The 17,874-nt window shown below is 40.0% G+C and overlaps 1 protein-coding gene and 1 pseudogene across 1 annotated transcript; both read right to left on the bottom strand.

Annotated features, from left to right (window-relative positions):
- Window positions 1-5,466: 5,466 nt before the first annotated feature.
- On the bottom strand, window positions 5,467-9,914 carry LOC136936267 (N-acetyllactosaminide beta-1,3-N-acetylglucosaminyltransferase 3-like). Its single transcript, XM_067230043.1, has 4 exons — window positions 9,619-9,914; window positions 9,209-9,269; window positions 5,650-6,893; window positions 5,467-5,607 (listed from the first exon to the last, which is right to left on the bottom strand). Exon 3 carries the CDS (start codon window positions 6,881-6,883, stop codon window positions 5,723-5,725), a length of 1,161 nt encoding a protein of 386 aa, XP_067086144.1. The 5' UTR covers window positions 6,884-6,893; window positions 9,209-9,269; window positions 9,619-9,914; the 3' UTR covers window positions 5,467-5,607; window positions 5,650-5,722.
- A 4,942-nt stretch (window positions 9,915-14,856) lies between these two features.
- Window positions 14,857-16,399, bottom strand: LOC136936268 (N-acetyllactosaminide beta-1,3-N-acetylglucosaminyltransferase 3 pseudogene; annotated as a pseudogene).
- Between the last annotated feature and the right edge of the window lie 1,475 nt (window positions 16,400-17,874).

Consider the following 17,874-nt stretch of genomic DNA (forward strand, 5'->3'; position numbering starts at 1 on the left):
AGAAATTGTATTGGCTTTGGTGGTCATAACAGTTCTTATTTATTAACGTGGCCTACACGTGATTCTAAGTCCCGAGAAAAGTATACTAGTGAGGTAATCAGCTGAGTGTTTACAAAGGGTTTGAGTCCCTGAAGGTGGAGAACAAAAAAAAAAAAAAGAAAAGTTAGGATGTATCCTGAGGGATTTTCAAAACAAAGGTTTGAGTTTTTTACACGCGTGTTCATGTTTATTTTTGTTAATTGAAAGTTATGTTTTTTGATATTAAAAGTATGAGTACCTAAAGGTGTCAAATTTAACGGATATATACAAATTACAAACATCAACATTTTAATTATTTTCTAGTATTAGGCGTGTGGTATACTTATTCAAAAAGCATCTACTCAAAATTTGCCGTCAAATGTTCAAAGCTTTGATAAACAGGTGCAAAATGTTGAAATAAGGGAGTCAGATGGCTGAGCGGTTAGGGAATCGGGCTAGTAATCCAAAGGTTGCCAGTTCGATTCCCGGTCATGCCAACTGACGTTGTGTCCTTGGGCAAGGCACTTCACCCTACTTGCCTCGGGGGAATGTCCCTGTACTTACTGTAAGTCGCTCTGGATAAGAGCGTCTGCTAAATGACTAAATGTAAATAAGCAGGACTGCTTAACAATGGCTAGTACTCATGCTTCCCAGAGTGAATGTGTACAAACAACGAACAAAGACCTACCTGCGGGAGTCCACCGAGGATGGCCGACGAGGCCGGATCACCTCTTCTGATAAGTATCACCCTATTTGTATTCTATTTTACCTAGAACATGTTCATAGCTAGCATGTGTTTCTTCAGCGTTCCCGTTCATTACACCACTCGCAGAGGTAGATATGTCACAAAGTATATACGGTCCACTTCTAACCTTAGCTACCTATCCAGATATTCTCCACCTGCTCTCTCTCTTTCTATAGGGCTCTGGAACTGCCAGTCTGCTGTGAACAAGGCAGACTTGATCCCTGCATTTGCATCCCATCCTTCTCTTTACGCCCTGGCATTGACAGACATGGATCCACCCAGAGAACAATGCAACTCCAGCTGCTCTCTCCGTCGACCACTCGTTCTCTCACTCACCCCGCTCAACCGGGCAAGGTGGTGGAACAGGTTTGCTTCTCTATACATATTTATATACAGTTAGGTCCATAAGTATTTGGACATTGACACAATTTTCATAATTTTGGCTCTGTATACCACCACAATGGATTTGAAATGAAACAATCAAGATGTGCTTTAAGTGCAGACTTTCATCTTTAATTTCAGGGTATTTACATCCAAATCAGGTGAACGGTGTAGGAATTACAACAAATTTTGCCCCCCCCCTTTTTAAGGGACCAAAAATAATTGGACAAACTAACATAATCATAAATCTAATTGTCACTTTTAATACTTGGTTGCAAATCCTTTGCAGTCAATGACAGCCTGAAGTCTGGAACCCATAGACATCACCAGACGCTGGGTTTTGTCCCTGGTGATGCTCTGCCAGGCCTCTACTGCAACTGTCTTCAGTTCCTGCTTGTTCTTGGGGCATTTTCCCTTCAGTTTTGTCTTTAGCAAGTGAAATGCATGCTCAATTGGATTTAGGTCAGGTGATTGACTTGGCCATTGCAGAACATTCCACTTCTTTGCCTTAAAAAAGTCTTTGGTTGCTTTCGCAGTATGCTTCGGGTCATTGTCCATCTGCACTGTGAAGCGCCGTCCTATGAGTTCTGAAGCATTTGGCTGAATCTGAGCAGATAATATTGCCCGAAACACTTCAGAATTCATCCTACTGCTTTTGTCAGCAGTCACATCATCGATAAATACAAGGGAACCAGTTCCATTGGCAGCCATACATGCCCACGCCATAACACTACCTCCACCAAGCTTCACTGATGAGGTGGTATGCTTTGGATCATGAGCAGTTCCTTCCCATCATTCTGGTACAAGTTGATCTTGGTCTCATCTGTCCATAGGATGTTGTTCCAGAACTGTACAGGCTCTTTTAGATGTTTTTTGGCAAACTCTAATCTGGTCTTCCTGTTTTTGAGACTCACCAATGGTTTACATCTTGTGGTGAACCCTCTGTATTTACTCTGAAGTCTTCTCTTAATTGTTGACTTTGACACAGATACGCCTACCTCCTGGAGAGTGTTCTTGATCTGGCCAACTTTTGTGAAGGGGTTTTTCTTCACCAGGGAAAGAATTCTTCTGTCATCCACCACAGTTGTTTTCCGTGGTCTTCTGGGTCTTTTGGTGTTGCTGAGCTCACCAGTGCGTTCTATCTTTTTAAGAATGTACCAAACAGTTGATTTGGCCACACCTAATGTTTTTGCTATCTCTCTGATAGGCTGAAAAATCAAAACAAACCTAACGTTGGCTTGCTTCACTGATGGTGACAGCTCTTTGGACTTCATATTGAGAGTTGACAGCAACAGATTCCAAACACAAATACCATACTTGAAATGAACTCTAGACCTTTTATCTGCTCCTTGTCAATGAAATAACGAACTCCCTTTATGAGGGAATAACATACACCTGGCCATGGAACAGCTGAGCAGCCAATTGTCCAATTACTTTTGGTCCCTTAAAGGGGGGGGCCACATATAAAATGTATTGTAATTCCTACACTGTTCACCTGATTTGGATGTAAATACCCTGAAATTAAAGCTGAAAGTCTGCACTTAAAGCACATCTTGATTGTTTCATTTCAAATCCATTGTGGTGGTATACAGAGCCAAAATGATAAATTGTGTCAATGTCCAAATACTTATGGACCTGACTGTATTTAATACACATCCACCCACTCTCTGTCACTGCCAAATCATTGAATTATGTGATGCTAACTGATCCTATCAAAGCATTCTTAGTTGTCCTCTATCACCCACCAGGGCCGCTAGCCGACTTTGTGGAAGAGCTGGACATGCTCTTCAGCGTCCTCCCAGATGATGGAACCCCGCTGATAATCCTTGGGGACTTCAACATCCACCTCGAAGGAACGCAGGTCGTCTACTTCATGTCTCTTCTGACTTCCTTTGACCTGACGCTGCGGAACACACCGGCGACCCACAAGGCAGGAAAACAGCTGAACCTCATCCTGACACGTAACTGTATCACTGACTTAACCTCTGTAACCCCTCTCTTGACCACGTCTTTATCCAGTTCTCTTTCTCTCTCCCCCAAACTCCTCCTTCCTCCCCACCTCTTGTAACTTTCCGTCGCAACCTCCCCCTCCCATTTTTCCTCCAATGGAGGAGAAATGGGAGGGGGATAGGAAATACGGCAACTTATATTTTATTTTATTGTATATTTTATTTAATTCTAAGTCCACTTAATACTGCTAGTTTATGTACCCTTAGTATAGATAGTCCACATATTAAAATTTTAGGTTCCTATATGTTTATTGTATGCACCTTCCTGCCAAAGCAAATTCCTTGTCTGTGCAAACTTTGGAACTGTTTTATTCTACTACGCCACTGATACTACTGTATCTGCTACTGCTATTACTATCCCAACTATAATTTCAGCTATTAAAACTAATATTCTTGTTACGACTACTTTTTCTACTACTTCTACAGTTTAACAATTCAGCTTTCAGCTTCTCCCGCATTGTATTTTAGCTTTGTTAGATGATGCAGTTGAGCTTCCACACTGCCTCTTTTGTGTGACTTTGAAATTCATTTCAGCTTTCAGCATTCCAACGGATGTTTTGCAGGAAATGCACTTTCTAGTTACAAATGTTATACAACCACTGTAATATGTAACATCACATCCTCCATATCAGATCAATATTCATTATAGCTTCTATATGTATACCAGACATGTTCTTCTTGTTTGACGGTTGACATGTAATTTTAATTTTTGCAAAGCTTTAGGAACAAATCAAGCAAACAGACATTAATGCAGGAATATGGAAAGTGAGTTTTGGACGGTTCTTCTAAATGCACTCTGGTTATGGAATCTGCTTCATTGTTAGTTAGAGCCATTTGGTTGCGCTTTGAATAAAAAGGTATGAGCACATAACCAAGATTTATTTTCCTGACTACTCCAATAGCTCTAAAATCAGATAATAGAAGAACATGTGACACACTGATGTGGAGACATCATCCCTACTTTGACTACATGCGTCATGTCCATAAGCACACCACAATAACACACCTTAATTCAGCTGGACATCATGTGCTGGAATGAGTGAAAGTAGTTATGAAAGCACGGTTGTTTAGAATTGTCACATCACACACTTTTACTACATTTGTAAATCCCCAATAGAGAATAAATAATGGATGAAGTCGTCCAGTATTGCTGATTGTAGCAAATTATGAGGTGACTTGGCAGTTTTTTGGCATCATTCACTAGTGTAAAGAGCAGTGCCGTCTGTTCAAGTAATCATATCACACTCACTACCAATGAGAATATTCCACATCTTCTCTTTGGTTGATTATCAACTTATTAATGACGACTTTGTAATATTTACATTTACATATATTCATTTAGCAGACACTTATCCAAAGCGACTTCCAAGAGAGAGCTTTACAAAAGTGCATAGGTCAATGATCATAAACAATGAGATAGCCTCCAAAACATTGCGGGTAACCAAAACATGAAGCATACATTGTGAAAAGCAAATAACTGCCTATAGGAAGAAACATAAGAGCATGTAGTCAAACAAATTGCAAATTAAACAACAAGAACCTCAAAAGTGCAAGAGTGTACCTGTAGGAAAGCAAGCAACAATAATATAATTTACAGCGAGTACAAGTAGTTAAATCAGTTAAATTAATAGACCAAATGTTATGAAAGTTAGTCATCAGCCACTCCACAAAGCAATAACCCTCCCAGACCCAGGGTATGTGCCATCTGATAGAACATCTTGCACAACTTGTCTGTATTTTGTGTTGACTGCTCTTGCACTATAAGTTAAACTTGTGGAGTCTCGTTTCGTGGTTAAAAGCCACATGCAGGTCCTAAACGGGTTTCATCCTTCAATTTACCGGCAACACCTACATGTTTCAATAAATTGAAAAAAAAAAAAAGTAGGTCCATATACATCAAGGGATTACCTGTGTTTTTAGGTTGGTGTGAAAGATATGGTCAGTGATGCATCCTGTTTCTTATGCTTGACACCATCAGTCCCAGACATGCTCACCATTGCGGCCTCAGCAACTATGCTCTCCAAACTGAAAAATAATTTCAGCCTGACAGGCCCGCTTAACCCTTTGGAGCCAAAGGCTGAGTGATTGGAAAATGAAGCCAAACCTTTTATTTACTAAAGCAACACATTTACATTTATGCATTTAGCAGTCAACAGTAACATATTTCACAGCGAGTACAAGAATTTAAAACCGTTACAACTAATCAACAAGAGCAACAAGTCTCTCAATAAGAGTCATTGTGATCCTGGAGGGAACTAACATCAGGTCCAGCCAACACACCAACACCAACTTTATTTAAAAAAAAAAGTGTGCACTTGCTCATAATTATTTTTTCATTAATATTGCTTATAAATGTTAACAAGGATGAAAAACAAACCCCTTTCAATCTTCAAATAAATTCAATTGGAAAAACCATCAAAATATTACATATCGTTATACATAAAGACAAATCACCAAGTCGCTCTGGATAAGAGCGTCTGCTAAAATGACTAAATGCAATCTCCAGTGAGAAATCTGAATATAATACTTAAAAAAGAAACACTATAAGAGAAACCTGAAAAGTTCAAAGTTATGAAGTTTGTACATTACATTTCAGGTTAGGGTCACGTACTCCATGCCACATGATGTAAATCTGATGTACAAAAAATCTGTGCACTAAAATAATTTCCCTGTAAAAACAAGGGTCAAATGCATCCAGCCTGTCTGAAGGAATGTGCATTCCTGCAGTCCTGACACCAAAATGGGACTCTGGGCCAAGACCAGCCTTTTGCAGGCACATCCCCATGTAAACATCATCAATGGGCAATATGGTTATTGACTGAGACATTTTGTATATGACCATAGCTGTGTAGCCTGACAAGAGGAAGCCCCCTCCTCCACAATAGGGGGGGTATGTTTCTGACTCTTGTACCTGAACTGGCACATAGTACTTGCTCCCTCGGTCTCTGATGGGTCCAACATAATGGATGAGATGACCTGCAAACAGATGCTTGCTTCCATCATTGTCCTTGAAGCTTTGAGTGTATTCCACCATGTTATCTGTGTTGGCGAAGATGTCATCGTCACCGTTCAGCAGGAAGCGAGCATTTGGGCAGTTCCTCTCCATCCACTCGAGAAACAGAATCTGCTTCAGTGTTAGATTGAAGAAAGTGTCACTGAAGTCCCATTGCAAGATGTCATGATGTTCTTTGTTTTCCAGCTCCAGTAAGTTGTTCAGCTTTGACTTCTCAAATCCTGAGCTTGTGGTTCCTGAGATGAAGAGTCGACGCACCCACACACCATTCTGGATTCTCTCCTCTGCCCAGGTTTTACGTAGAACCTCCCTGCGGTCATAGTTCCAAGGCGAGCTCTTAATAACCAGCAGAAGGAAGACATCAGCAGAGTTCTGTGGACCTCCACATTTATCAGGTACGTCAAGCAGCATGGGGAAGTGGCGGCAGTGACGATAATACAGGAAGTCTTGGATGTGGCCGGGAAGTGAAGAAAAGCCTGTCACGTTGGATGCAGATTCATTACGCTGACAAGGTGGCCATGTGATGGCATCTGACCGCACCCGGACTGGTTTCTTAGTTATTTGGTCAGGCATTGATTCCTTTGTGTCCTTTATCTGCATGTTATTTGATGGCTCATCTGCAGGGTGGTCCTCTTTCACAAAGATAAGCACCAGACAGAGTGTTCCAATCAAAAGCAAAGCCACCAATTCAATGTAACGCGATGTCCTCCTCCTCATTGTGACTTCTCTGAAATTACAAAACGAGCCATGTTTAGCAACTGGTAATATTTAGTTGGGTTCCAGATTCATTACGCTGACAAGGTGGCCATGTGATGGCGTCTGAATGCACCCTGACTGGTTTCTTAGTTATTTGGTCACACATTGATTCCTTTGTGTTTATCGCCATGTTATGTGATGACTCATCTGCAGGGTTGGACTTTTCCTAAAGTTGAGCACCAATGCGACAGTTCCAATTAAAAGCAAACCCACTAATTTAATGTTAAGAGATGGCCTTCTCATCATTGTTGTTTCTCTGAAATAAGTTGAAACATCTGGGGTGTACAGTTTACACTCTCCCGGGTGTACAGTTTACATATCAATCAACTTTTCATACAGTGCAGTCTATTAGCCTGCAATATATTTTTTTCAAGACGGGATAACTTGTATCGTCAGCTGGTTGGTTTAGTCTTGTGCATACATGGCCAGTGTTATTTCAGAAATAGTGGATCGGTTATTCTCTCATTATTTCACAGCACATTTCAAACCCTTTACTGCCTAAGACAACATTCCGAACATTCCATATGCTGTTGAAATATGATATTCATATTCATATTCATATTTTATGAATTTTCATATTAAATCATACACCTTAACCCTTGTGCTGCCTTCGGGTCACATGATCCAAAGGTTCATAACGAACCATCGTTGTGTTTACCCAATTTTACCCAATACAAAAACAAATACAAATAATTTTCTTTTAACCTTCGCAATGTGGGGGGTTTGAGACAGCCCAACGGTTAATTTAACACCAGGCCAGTTCGTTTTACTCGTTGAGTGTTTTTATAGGTTCTCTTTCATGAGACGTGATGAGATAAAACACTCCTGGTATTAAATGAACAGATCACAATCTGCTGTGTACAGTCGTGGCCATAAGTTTTGGCAATGACAAATGTTGTGTTTTGCAAAGTTTGCTGGTTCAGTATTTTAGGATTTTTTTTTCACGTTTCTATAGAATACTGGAATACAATAAGGAACATTTCATATTTTTTCAAGCTTTTTGGGGGTCGAAAATGTATATATATGCAAATAGTCCCCACTTTTACAGCAGTCAATCTGCTCTTAAAATCCAATCAGAATTATAGTGATTTCACCTAGCTAGAATTAGTTCACACTTTCCCCTGTGGTGATGAGATGACTTTCTGAAATTATGTTAGCAGTCATTTTATGCCAAGGCCCAGCAAGCTTTGCAAACACAAAATGTATGTCGCTCCCAATACTTCTGGCCACGGCTGTAGTAGTGACAATGTGTGTGGTCTGTATTATGTGCTGTGTCTGAAAACTTGTCATTTTTAACACAAATGTAGGTAATACTTTATAATAAGTCAACGCTTTTTGGCATTTACAAAGTGTTAACTGATAGTTAGTTAATCCTTTATAAAACATTTTGAAACATTAACAATACATTATTAAATAGTTAATACGTTTATTATTAAACACTGTTAATCATTAATAAACACTGTTAAAAATTAGGTCATAAGGTGTTTGATAACTGCATTACCATACTTTATAGACAGCTTGTTAATATACTTCAGCAAATCAAGCGGAGCTGGTTCATGCGGGGGACTCCGAGACCTAGCACGTCATTAGCAACTCCTCATATCACGCGTCAGGGCACACCTCCCTAATTGGGCGGGGTATATAGCAGGGATCCTGGCACTTGCATTGCTGGTGGTGCGACACTTTTTCAGGGGGAATGTGTTCGCTGCTCTCTGCCCGGATGTCGCGGATCAAACACCTTATGAATTGTATTATTAATCAAATACATAATTTTTAACAGTGTTTATTAATGATTAACATAGTGTTTAATAATAAACGTAGTAACTATTTAATAATGTATTGTTAATGTTTCAAAATGTCTTTTAAAGGATTAACTAACTATTAGTTAACACTTTGTAAATGCCAAAAAGCGTTGACTTAATATAAAGTGTTTCCCAAATGGACAACCTGTTGCCTTCCGTGGCTTATTATATGGTCCTGATATAACATTACATTTACATTTAGCGGACGCTCTTATCCAGAGCGACTTACAGTAAGTACAGGGCAAGTGGGGTGAAGTGCCTTGCCCAAGGACACGTCATTTTTCATGGCCGGGAATCGAACCGGCAACCTTCTGATTACTAGCCCGCTTCCCTAACCGCTCAGCCACCTGACTCTGATGATATAAACATACTATACAGAGCACATTCTAAAAATATCAGACACAACACATAATGCTTTTTACAAATGCTTTAAAAAGTTGTTAGACATTGAGCATCACAATGTTTACATGATTCGCAATCTTACCTGATTGTCCTTCTTTGTAGGTTTTACTTTAAGTACCAGGGCCTTCTATCAAAGATTCTTGCTTTGAACAAAAACGAATATCAAGTAAGAAGGAAACACCACTTTGATACAACATGTGCAATACAATGACCAGAGTTCTACATTACAGTCCTTATTAATGTCCACCTTATACCTAATATTAAATAAAGTATCTAGTTCTGAGGCGCCACCTCAGAATTTGTTTAAAGGGACTGAGGAAACCTTATTGAACCTTATTTAATAATAGCCTTAGTAATAATCAGTCTTATCTTAAGTAAACTAGGGTTACTGCAGAGTGTTTGATCTAGTTTAGTAAACTAGATCAAACATAGGCAAATTAAATCACAACGTGCCAATGTCACAAGTAAGAAATGTAGCAAGAACGCAGTTACTTTTGTTGGTTTGAAGAGGAAGGGTCAAAGTCAGTTATTGTAGTCGAACGGGTAGAACAAATGAATGGTCGTGGTCCAGTGAGTTTCTGATTGAGAATAGCATAGACGTGTCGCGAACACTGCAGGTGAATCCTTCCGAAAAAGCGGGCGTGATTGTGCGTCGTGGTTTTTTTATAATCCATGTCAAAGGGAGGTATCCTTGTGAAGGTGAATGCTTTCATTTGTCAGTTACTCCCCACCTGGGCGTCATCCTGAGATTCGCGTATGGGCCCTAAGTGTTAAGTGGTTGGTAACTTTGAGTTCAGTTATTTCAAATGGCCATGTATTGCTTATACTTCAAAATATAACAATACAACATTCATAAATGGTTTTGTTAGTATGATACAATTATTTGGATCAAAACATTGACTGAGGTAACTCTTCCTAAAGGGAAGTTATAATCAAACATCAATTAAACAACATTCTAAACAAATAGAAAAGCACACATTATAACACATCAACTATTGAAATAGTGTCCATGAGCCATGTAGTCCTTGGGGAATGTTTTTGAATCCGGGAAAAGTTTGTTTTCCTCAGACTCCTCTGTCTCCATAAGACCATTTTGGTCTTCCCTACCCCATGCTGGGCCAGAAGCTTTGAAACTCGTCCTGGAAGATAAGAAAAATCTGGTTCGGCAGTCTTGTTTCTCTGAAAATATCCGCTCTCTCCGTCAACCACTCGTTTTCTCACTCACCCCGTTCAACCGGGCGAGGTGGTGGAACAGGTTTGCTCCCCTCTCCACATTTTAAATACACATCCACCCACTCTCTGTCACTGTCAAATCATTTGAACACCATTATGTGATGCTAAGGCCGAATCCCAATACTCTGTCTTACCCCTAGCCCTTAGTTTTGCGCGTTCCCGTGAGAGTAAGTGGTGTCCCAATACTCTTTTTGATCGAGGGCTAGGGCTAAGACGAAGGGGTATACACCAGGGCTGCCAACTTTTTCAAAAACCTTGGCGTGAGATTTGGTAGGAACCCCCTCCCCCCGAGCTATCGCGAGCTTCACTCCCCCCCCCCCCCCCCTCCCCAGGCGAGTTTACACGTCTGTTTGCACGTCAATGATTCTTCACTCCGTTAACCTGCGCCTCGTCCGTTACTGTTTACAACGTTATTGGCTACTTGTTTGGCGTTGCCTTTTCAGCGTAAGATATACAATGTGTGGCGTGAGAGCGTGATAAATGGTTGAAATGCGTGTGTCACACGGCGAAACCAGGAGAGTTGGCAGCTCTGAAACACCCAGACGCGGCTTTATGTTTCACCCGTTTCAATTGAAACGGGCCCGCACTCCAAGGGGGCCCCCACAAGACCAGCAAAAATCCCATTCATTTTCTCAGTAGGATATTGATTGTCAGCCATAATGTCTACACCATCCAAGGTAGACTAACCGCGAGCTACGAGGTTGTGAAACGAAAGTTTCTGCTCCTATAAAAGCAACAAGTCCGTATGAAACCTTATTTGCGATCTTCTGTTGAAATACTACACTACCCACAATCCTAAGCAAAACAACACTGACTGATATCTCTGATTGGTCGAACTCGCGGTTACAATGGTTAAAATGTTAGTTTGAGCAGGAAAATAAATGAAACGTACATATGCCAGTGGTGCTGAAAAACTAAAGATATCGGACAACAAAAGAAAAGCTTTATTCAGTCTTCCAAAAGTGACCGCCGTCTTTGGTCCTGCATCTGTAGAGCTAGAGCCATCGAAAACGAGAGTTGCGACACTTCCATAGACTCCCATTGTTATCGAGGAATGCGGAAGTAAAGCGTGTCACATGCATAGAGTTAATATGGTCACATGCGACCTGTAGTTCTAAACATTGCATTTTCCACCGTTCAACCCCATTCATTTTCAGTGTCTCTGAAGCAAGTTAGCTGGTAAATTGATGAAAATCCTTCTTTTTATATATATCTTTACCACCACATATCAATTGTTATTAGTAGTATTTCATATAGCTATCTTTAGATAACGTTTATCGTAAGATTATAGCTTGTTTGATTCGAAACGCAGTTAGAGCTAGACTGTAGGTCTAGTATCTAACATAAACAACACTTTTACTGAAGCTAGCTAGAGAGCACGTGTTTCATAACCAGAAGTAAGTTGGCTTATAGTCTGTCAAATTAGTTGTAGTTATTGGTGTTGGTTGGCATACAAAGTAAGTCTTTTATAGAGCTCTTATTAGCCTAGTTAGTAGAGCTAGTAACAATGAATTGCAGATTAAGGGGTCCGAAGCAAGTTAGCTGGTAAATTCACGAAAATCCTGCATTTTTTCATGTTTCGACCACCACATATCAATTGTTATTAGTAGTATTTTATATACTCAGCTTTAGTTAAAGTTGATCGTAAGCTTGTTATTTTCTAAATGCAGTTGTAGCTAGACTGTAGGTCTACGTAAGCAACACTTTTACTCTAGCTACTGTTAGCTGTACTTGTATCATAGCCAGAAGATCACCGGATCACTACAAACAAAAGGAGTGGAAGAACACTGGACATATTGTACAATAAAATGTTTTATTGAATGCAGTTGGTTGCCTTGTTTATTCTGTTGTATTTACCAAACTCCTTTCTTGTCTTAAATTGAGCAGTTGCTGGTGATAATGGTTAGATTAAACTTGCATCAAGTAATACAAACATAAGTGTTGTTAATGTGGTAAATTGTAAGTGGGCTGATGAATAAAAAAACTTTAACAAGTCTCATTTACTTCAACAGTCGATGGTTAAACGTTAAGTGAAACAATATAGTCCTCATTAGGCTACTGTTTGGTATGTACAGTATGGTACAGTATGGTAGCCAATTTCAGCTCACGCACTCCTACGAATTCAAGTCAGATTTAAGTAGTCAAGTTAATTGCGCGTGCACCCAATTCTTAAACAGCCCGAGAGGTAAAACATGTATCATACAATCCACCACTGCAAAAGCAATGCACACGGCCACGTGACTTCTTCCAGAAAGAACGTTCCCTTTAAGCCTTGGACTATGACAGCTCTCATCCACCGCTTCATCAAAATAAAATGACATGCCATGATTGACGTGAACTATAGGCTAGGTCGAGGTCCTTTTTTAGACCTTTATTTCGTTGATAAAAACAGACACCCTCTAAACACATCTAAATTGACTTTTTTGACATTGTTTAATATAAATAGCCTACTATTAATCAATACATTATCCAGTAGCCTAACTTTTTAACATGGTTTTTGTGTCAGGAAAATGGAGGACAGATGTCCTATGGATTTTTGGTTAGTTGCGCAACAGGCTACTGTTAACAATTATATAGCTATGATAATTATACTAATTTAGATTGAGATATAGGCCTATGCCTGATGCCTAAACATTTGAAATCACAAACTACCATAGCCATACATTTAACGGCTATGGTGTGTATCAAATCATTGTTCATCATTGTTTAATGCATTAGGTTAAATGTTGTTGCGTATGTAGGCTATTTAAGTTGATTTTCTATAAATGTAGCCTACATATTGAACTGATGAGAATAAGAAAATGAGAATATCCGTGGTAAATTATGGTTTTCCCGTTGGGTCAGTGTTACAGGAACGTCTGGTTAAGCAAGAACACGGTCTAAGCCTGACAATTAGCCTGACCTGGACCAGACAAGTTTCGAAGCATAAGTTACCATAGTAACTGAGTTCAAACTACGTTGAGCTAGCTTTATGGAACCGAATGAACTAGAAATTAGTCCGACTGACTGACATAAGTCTGGCTTATTCGGTAAACTCGCTTTATGGAACAGGCCTCTGGTCTTGCTGCCTCTTAGCCTGGGAGTTTGTTGTCTTGTAGTTATTAAATGATGTTGTATTAATAAATCCCATGGATTTGGTACTTTTAAAGGTGTTTTTAGTACTTGTTTTGGGTCAGTGGTGGAATGTTTGTCGCCCCATAGGGCCACTAAAGGGTATTTTCTCTTTTCTGTATTTTCAGCAATTTTTTAAAATTAATTTCAGCTTCCAACCCATTTTTTGCAGGAAATGTACTTTCTAGTTACAAATGTTATACAACCACTGTAATATGTAACATTATCACATGCTCAATATAAGATCAATATTCATCATAGCTTCTATATGTATACCAGACATGTTCTTCTTGTTTGACTGTTGACATGTTATTTAATTTATGCAAAGCTTTAGGAACAAATCAAGCAAACACACATTAATGCAGGAATATGGAAAGTGAGTTTTGGATGGTTCTTGTAAATGCACTCTAGTTATGGATCTGCTTCATTGTTAGTTAGAGCTAATTGGTTGTGCTTTGAATTAAAAGGTATGAGCACATAACCAAGATTTATTTTCCTGACTACTCCAATAGCTCTAAAATCAGACAATAGAAGAACATTTGACACACTGATGTGGAGACATCATCCCTACTTTGACTACATTCATAAGGGACTTAATATTCCTGGTTCCCCCGAGGAGTTTTCAGACATAACATTGAATATTTATTGAAACAGTTTGAAAGTTTACAGTCATTGCATCATTACATTAATCATTTTATCACATTACAGAAACAGAATCTTAAAAATAATATATAAAAATGTATTAGTCTTGTAGAGGGCACTTCACAAATATCTGCTCTAATTTCTATATACAAAAAGGAACACGCACAAAAACCAGCTCTGAACTCATTTAGGTTTTTAGGTCCCTATGCTTTCGGGGGGGAAAACAAAATGGGTGACACCCTTACTGTGTCCATAAGCACAACACAATAACACACCTTAATTCAGTTGGACATGATGTCATGGAATGAGTGAAAGTGTAGTTATGAAAGCACGGTTGTTTAGAATTCTCACATCACACGTTTACTACATTTGTATATCACAAATAGAGATCAGAATTGTACAATTACTTTACAAAACTCTTTACTACACAAAAATATCTCTTTTGGCCAAATGCGAAGGATTTACATTTACATTCATTTAGCCAGCATAGGTCAATGATCATAAACAACGAGATGGCCACCAAAAACATTGCAGGACTCCAAAACATGAACATACACTGTGATAAGCAACCAAGTACCAATGGGAAGAAATATAAGAGCAAGTAGTTAAACAAGTTACAAATTAAACAACATGAACCTCAAAAGTGCAAGAGTTTACCTTTTATAGACCTATTTATTACCTATTATAGATCCTGATGTATGGAAGCTGTCACGGCCACAGTCGTGCCCCCCTGTTGTTTTTGGTTTTGCCCTGCCCTAGTGTTTCCCTGTCATTGTCTTCACCTGTCCCGTTAGCTTCATTGTGTCCACCTGTGTGTCGTTTGGTTCTGTGTCTTTAGGTTTCTGTTTTGTGTCCAGTCTTTGTCTTTTCCTTACTACCCATGTCTGTGTGAGTACCCTATCTTTTTCCCTGGCTTTTCATGATTAAACCCTTTGTTTTCAAAATGGCTGCGTACTCCCTTGCATTTGGGTCCTACCCCACCTCTCAGCGTGACAGAAGCCCTGTCCTGGCACAGATGAAGAAGTTTGCCAGATGTCAGTTGACCACTATATGCAAATTATATTGTTGACAAAACATATGGGAAGATTCATCACTAAGAGAGACACCTGGGAAATCAACACGTCTAAAGTGTCAAAGTCTTTCCGACACATTTCAGGTTAGGGTCACGTACTGCATGCCACATGATGTAAATCTGATGTACTACAAATCTGTGTACCAAAATCATTTCCTTGTAAAAACAAGGGTCATGGGCATCAAGCCTTTTAGAAGGGATGTGCAGTCCGAAACAGTGAACACCGATGTGGGACTTGACGCCAAGACCAGCCTTTTGCAGGCACATCCCCAGGTAAGCATCATCAATAGGCAATATGGTTATTGACTGAGACATTTTGTATATGACCATAGCTGTGTAGCCTGACAGGAGAATTCCCCCTCCTGAACAATAGGGGGGGTATGTTTCTGACTCTTCTACCTGAAGTGGCACATAGTACTTGCTCCCTCGGTCTCTGATGGGTCCACCGACATGTGCCAGAGAACCCTGAAACAGATGCTTGCTTCCATCATTGTCCTTGAGGCTTTGAAAGTATTCCACCATGTTATCTGTGTTGGCGAAGATGTCATCGTCACCGTTGAACAGGAAGCGAGCATTTGGGCAGTTCCTCTCCATCCACTCGAGAAACAGAATTTGCTTCACTGTTAGATTGAAGAAGGTGTCACTGAAGTCCCATTGCAAGATGTCATGATGTTCTTTGTTTTCCAACTCCAGTAAGTTGTTCAGCTTTGACTTCTCAAATCCTGAGCTTGTGGTTCCTGAGATGAAGAGTCGACGCACCCACACACCATTCTGGATTCTCTCCTCTGCCCAGGTTTTACGTAGAACCTCCCTGCGGTCATAGTTCCAAGGCGAGCTCTTAATAACCAGCAGAAGGAAGACATCAGCAGAGTTCTGTGGACCTCCACATTTATCAGGTACGTCAAGCAGCATGGGGAAGTGGCGGCAGTGACGATAATACAGGAAGTCTTGGATGTGGCCGGGAAGTGAAGAAAAGCCTGTCACGTTGGATGCAGATTCATTACGCTGACAAGGTGACGATGTGATGGCGTCTGACTGCACCCGGACTGGTTTCTTAGTTATTTGGTCACTCATTGATTCCTTTGTGTTTATCGCCATGTTATGTGATGACTCATCTGCAGGGTTGGCCTTTTTACTAAAGATAAGCACCAAGTTCAGTACAATTCCAAGTAAAAGCAAACCCACTAATTTGAGGTTAAGAGATGGCATTTTCATCCCTTTGTTTCCCTGAAATAAGAAAAAAGATTTTTATCAGTTGAAACATCGAGGTGAGGCTGTGAGACGTGATTATAAAATAATTCCCTCTGGACACTGATGGCATTTTTTTTATATAGTTACTAAGAGTGTATTTTTAATAGACTGAGGTTGTGTTTAAACAAATGGATGTTGCAGTTGGTCTTAAGGTGTTTATGGTTTATGATGCCTGATTGAGAAGCTAGGGGCACGGAGGTTGGGGGATGTTTGAGTTCTGTGGTTTAAAGGGAGAAGGGTAGATGGATCAGTTGATCTAGCAGCTCTGACCTTTTGGCCAAGGAGATTGTGTCCTGTGTCATGTTTGTGTTTCATTAAGGGTATCTTTACTATCCTCATTTAGAGAAAGAGCCGTGACATCAAAAGACTTTGGTATCTTGACCTGGGGGGTTATATTGTCTTAACTGTCACTGACCAGTGTTAGCCAATCACAGAGACCACTGCATTGATGAATTTATCATTTATTAGGACATCTGTTTTAAGTGTATAAAAGCACAAGCTTTATGATTGTTCTTCATCACTCTTGCGAACGAACTGTGGTTAGCACGTCCTTCGTAATGACTGATCAGCGAAGCTTTGTTTAATATTACGTAATTGTATAATCTAAATAAATTGTATTAAAACCACATCTCTTGACTACTCAGATCTACACAGTGCCACTTGAATTTCCACCATTACATCTTGGTGGCCAGCACGGGCATCCTCGTTTTGCTCAGCGTTCAACGGACACTCCCTTAGAAAAGGTGATCTGATCAATCCGGCGTAAGCCGCTCATACCTCCGTCCAAATTGTCGGAGAAGGTGGGGCCGATTTGGGGGGGGCCTGGCTTGTTGCGCTTTTGCTGACGCGGGATCCTCAAACAACCGGTGAGATATTCTTTTTGGTCACTGTGTGATATTGAATTGTCTAAATGTGTTTTTTAGACTATTGTCAATAATTCGGTTAAAGCCCTCCACATTTAGACGTTTGAGAGGCAGCAACTGTCAATGCCTACCTTCCCTAGTTGACGTATGTAACGAAGATGTCTTTCCTCATATACGGACTGATCCAACTGGTTTGAGTTCAAGTCTTTCCAGAAGCCGTCTCTCTGTGGGAAAGTCTCAGCTGCATGTAGAATCACATAGTCTGGAACCAAGACAGAGAGACGAGAATATAGAGGTATGCACCCAAGAGTTGCGGATGCCATCATTTTTGAGCAGTTCTTGTCAAATAAACAGCGTCAAGTTAAAAGAAAATGCTTCACTTTGTTTGAAAATGCTTCACTTTGTTTTTGTATGAGGTAAATTTGTCGCAATACGAAGGTGGGTCACAATGACTGATGGGTCAGAATGACCCGAAGATAACACAAGGGTTAAGTAAGTGATTGGGCAGAGGTAAAACTGTGTCCTGTACGTGTAAAGTCGTACTAATTAATAAGGTAAGGTTGTTGAACCTATCTT

This window comes from Osmerus mordax, chromosome 26, assembly GCF_038355195.1.
Source record: "Osmerus mordax isolate fOsmMor3 chromosome 26, fOsmMor3.pri, whole genome shotgun sequence".
Taxonomy (NCBI): Eukaryota; Metazoa; Chordata; class Actinopteri; order Osmeriformes; family Osmeridae; genus Osmerus; species Osmerus mordax.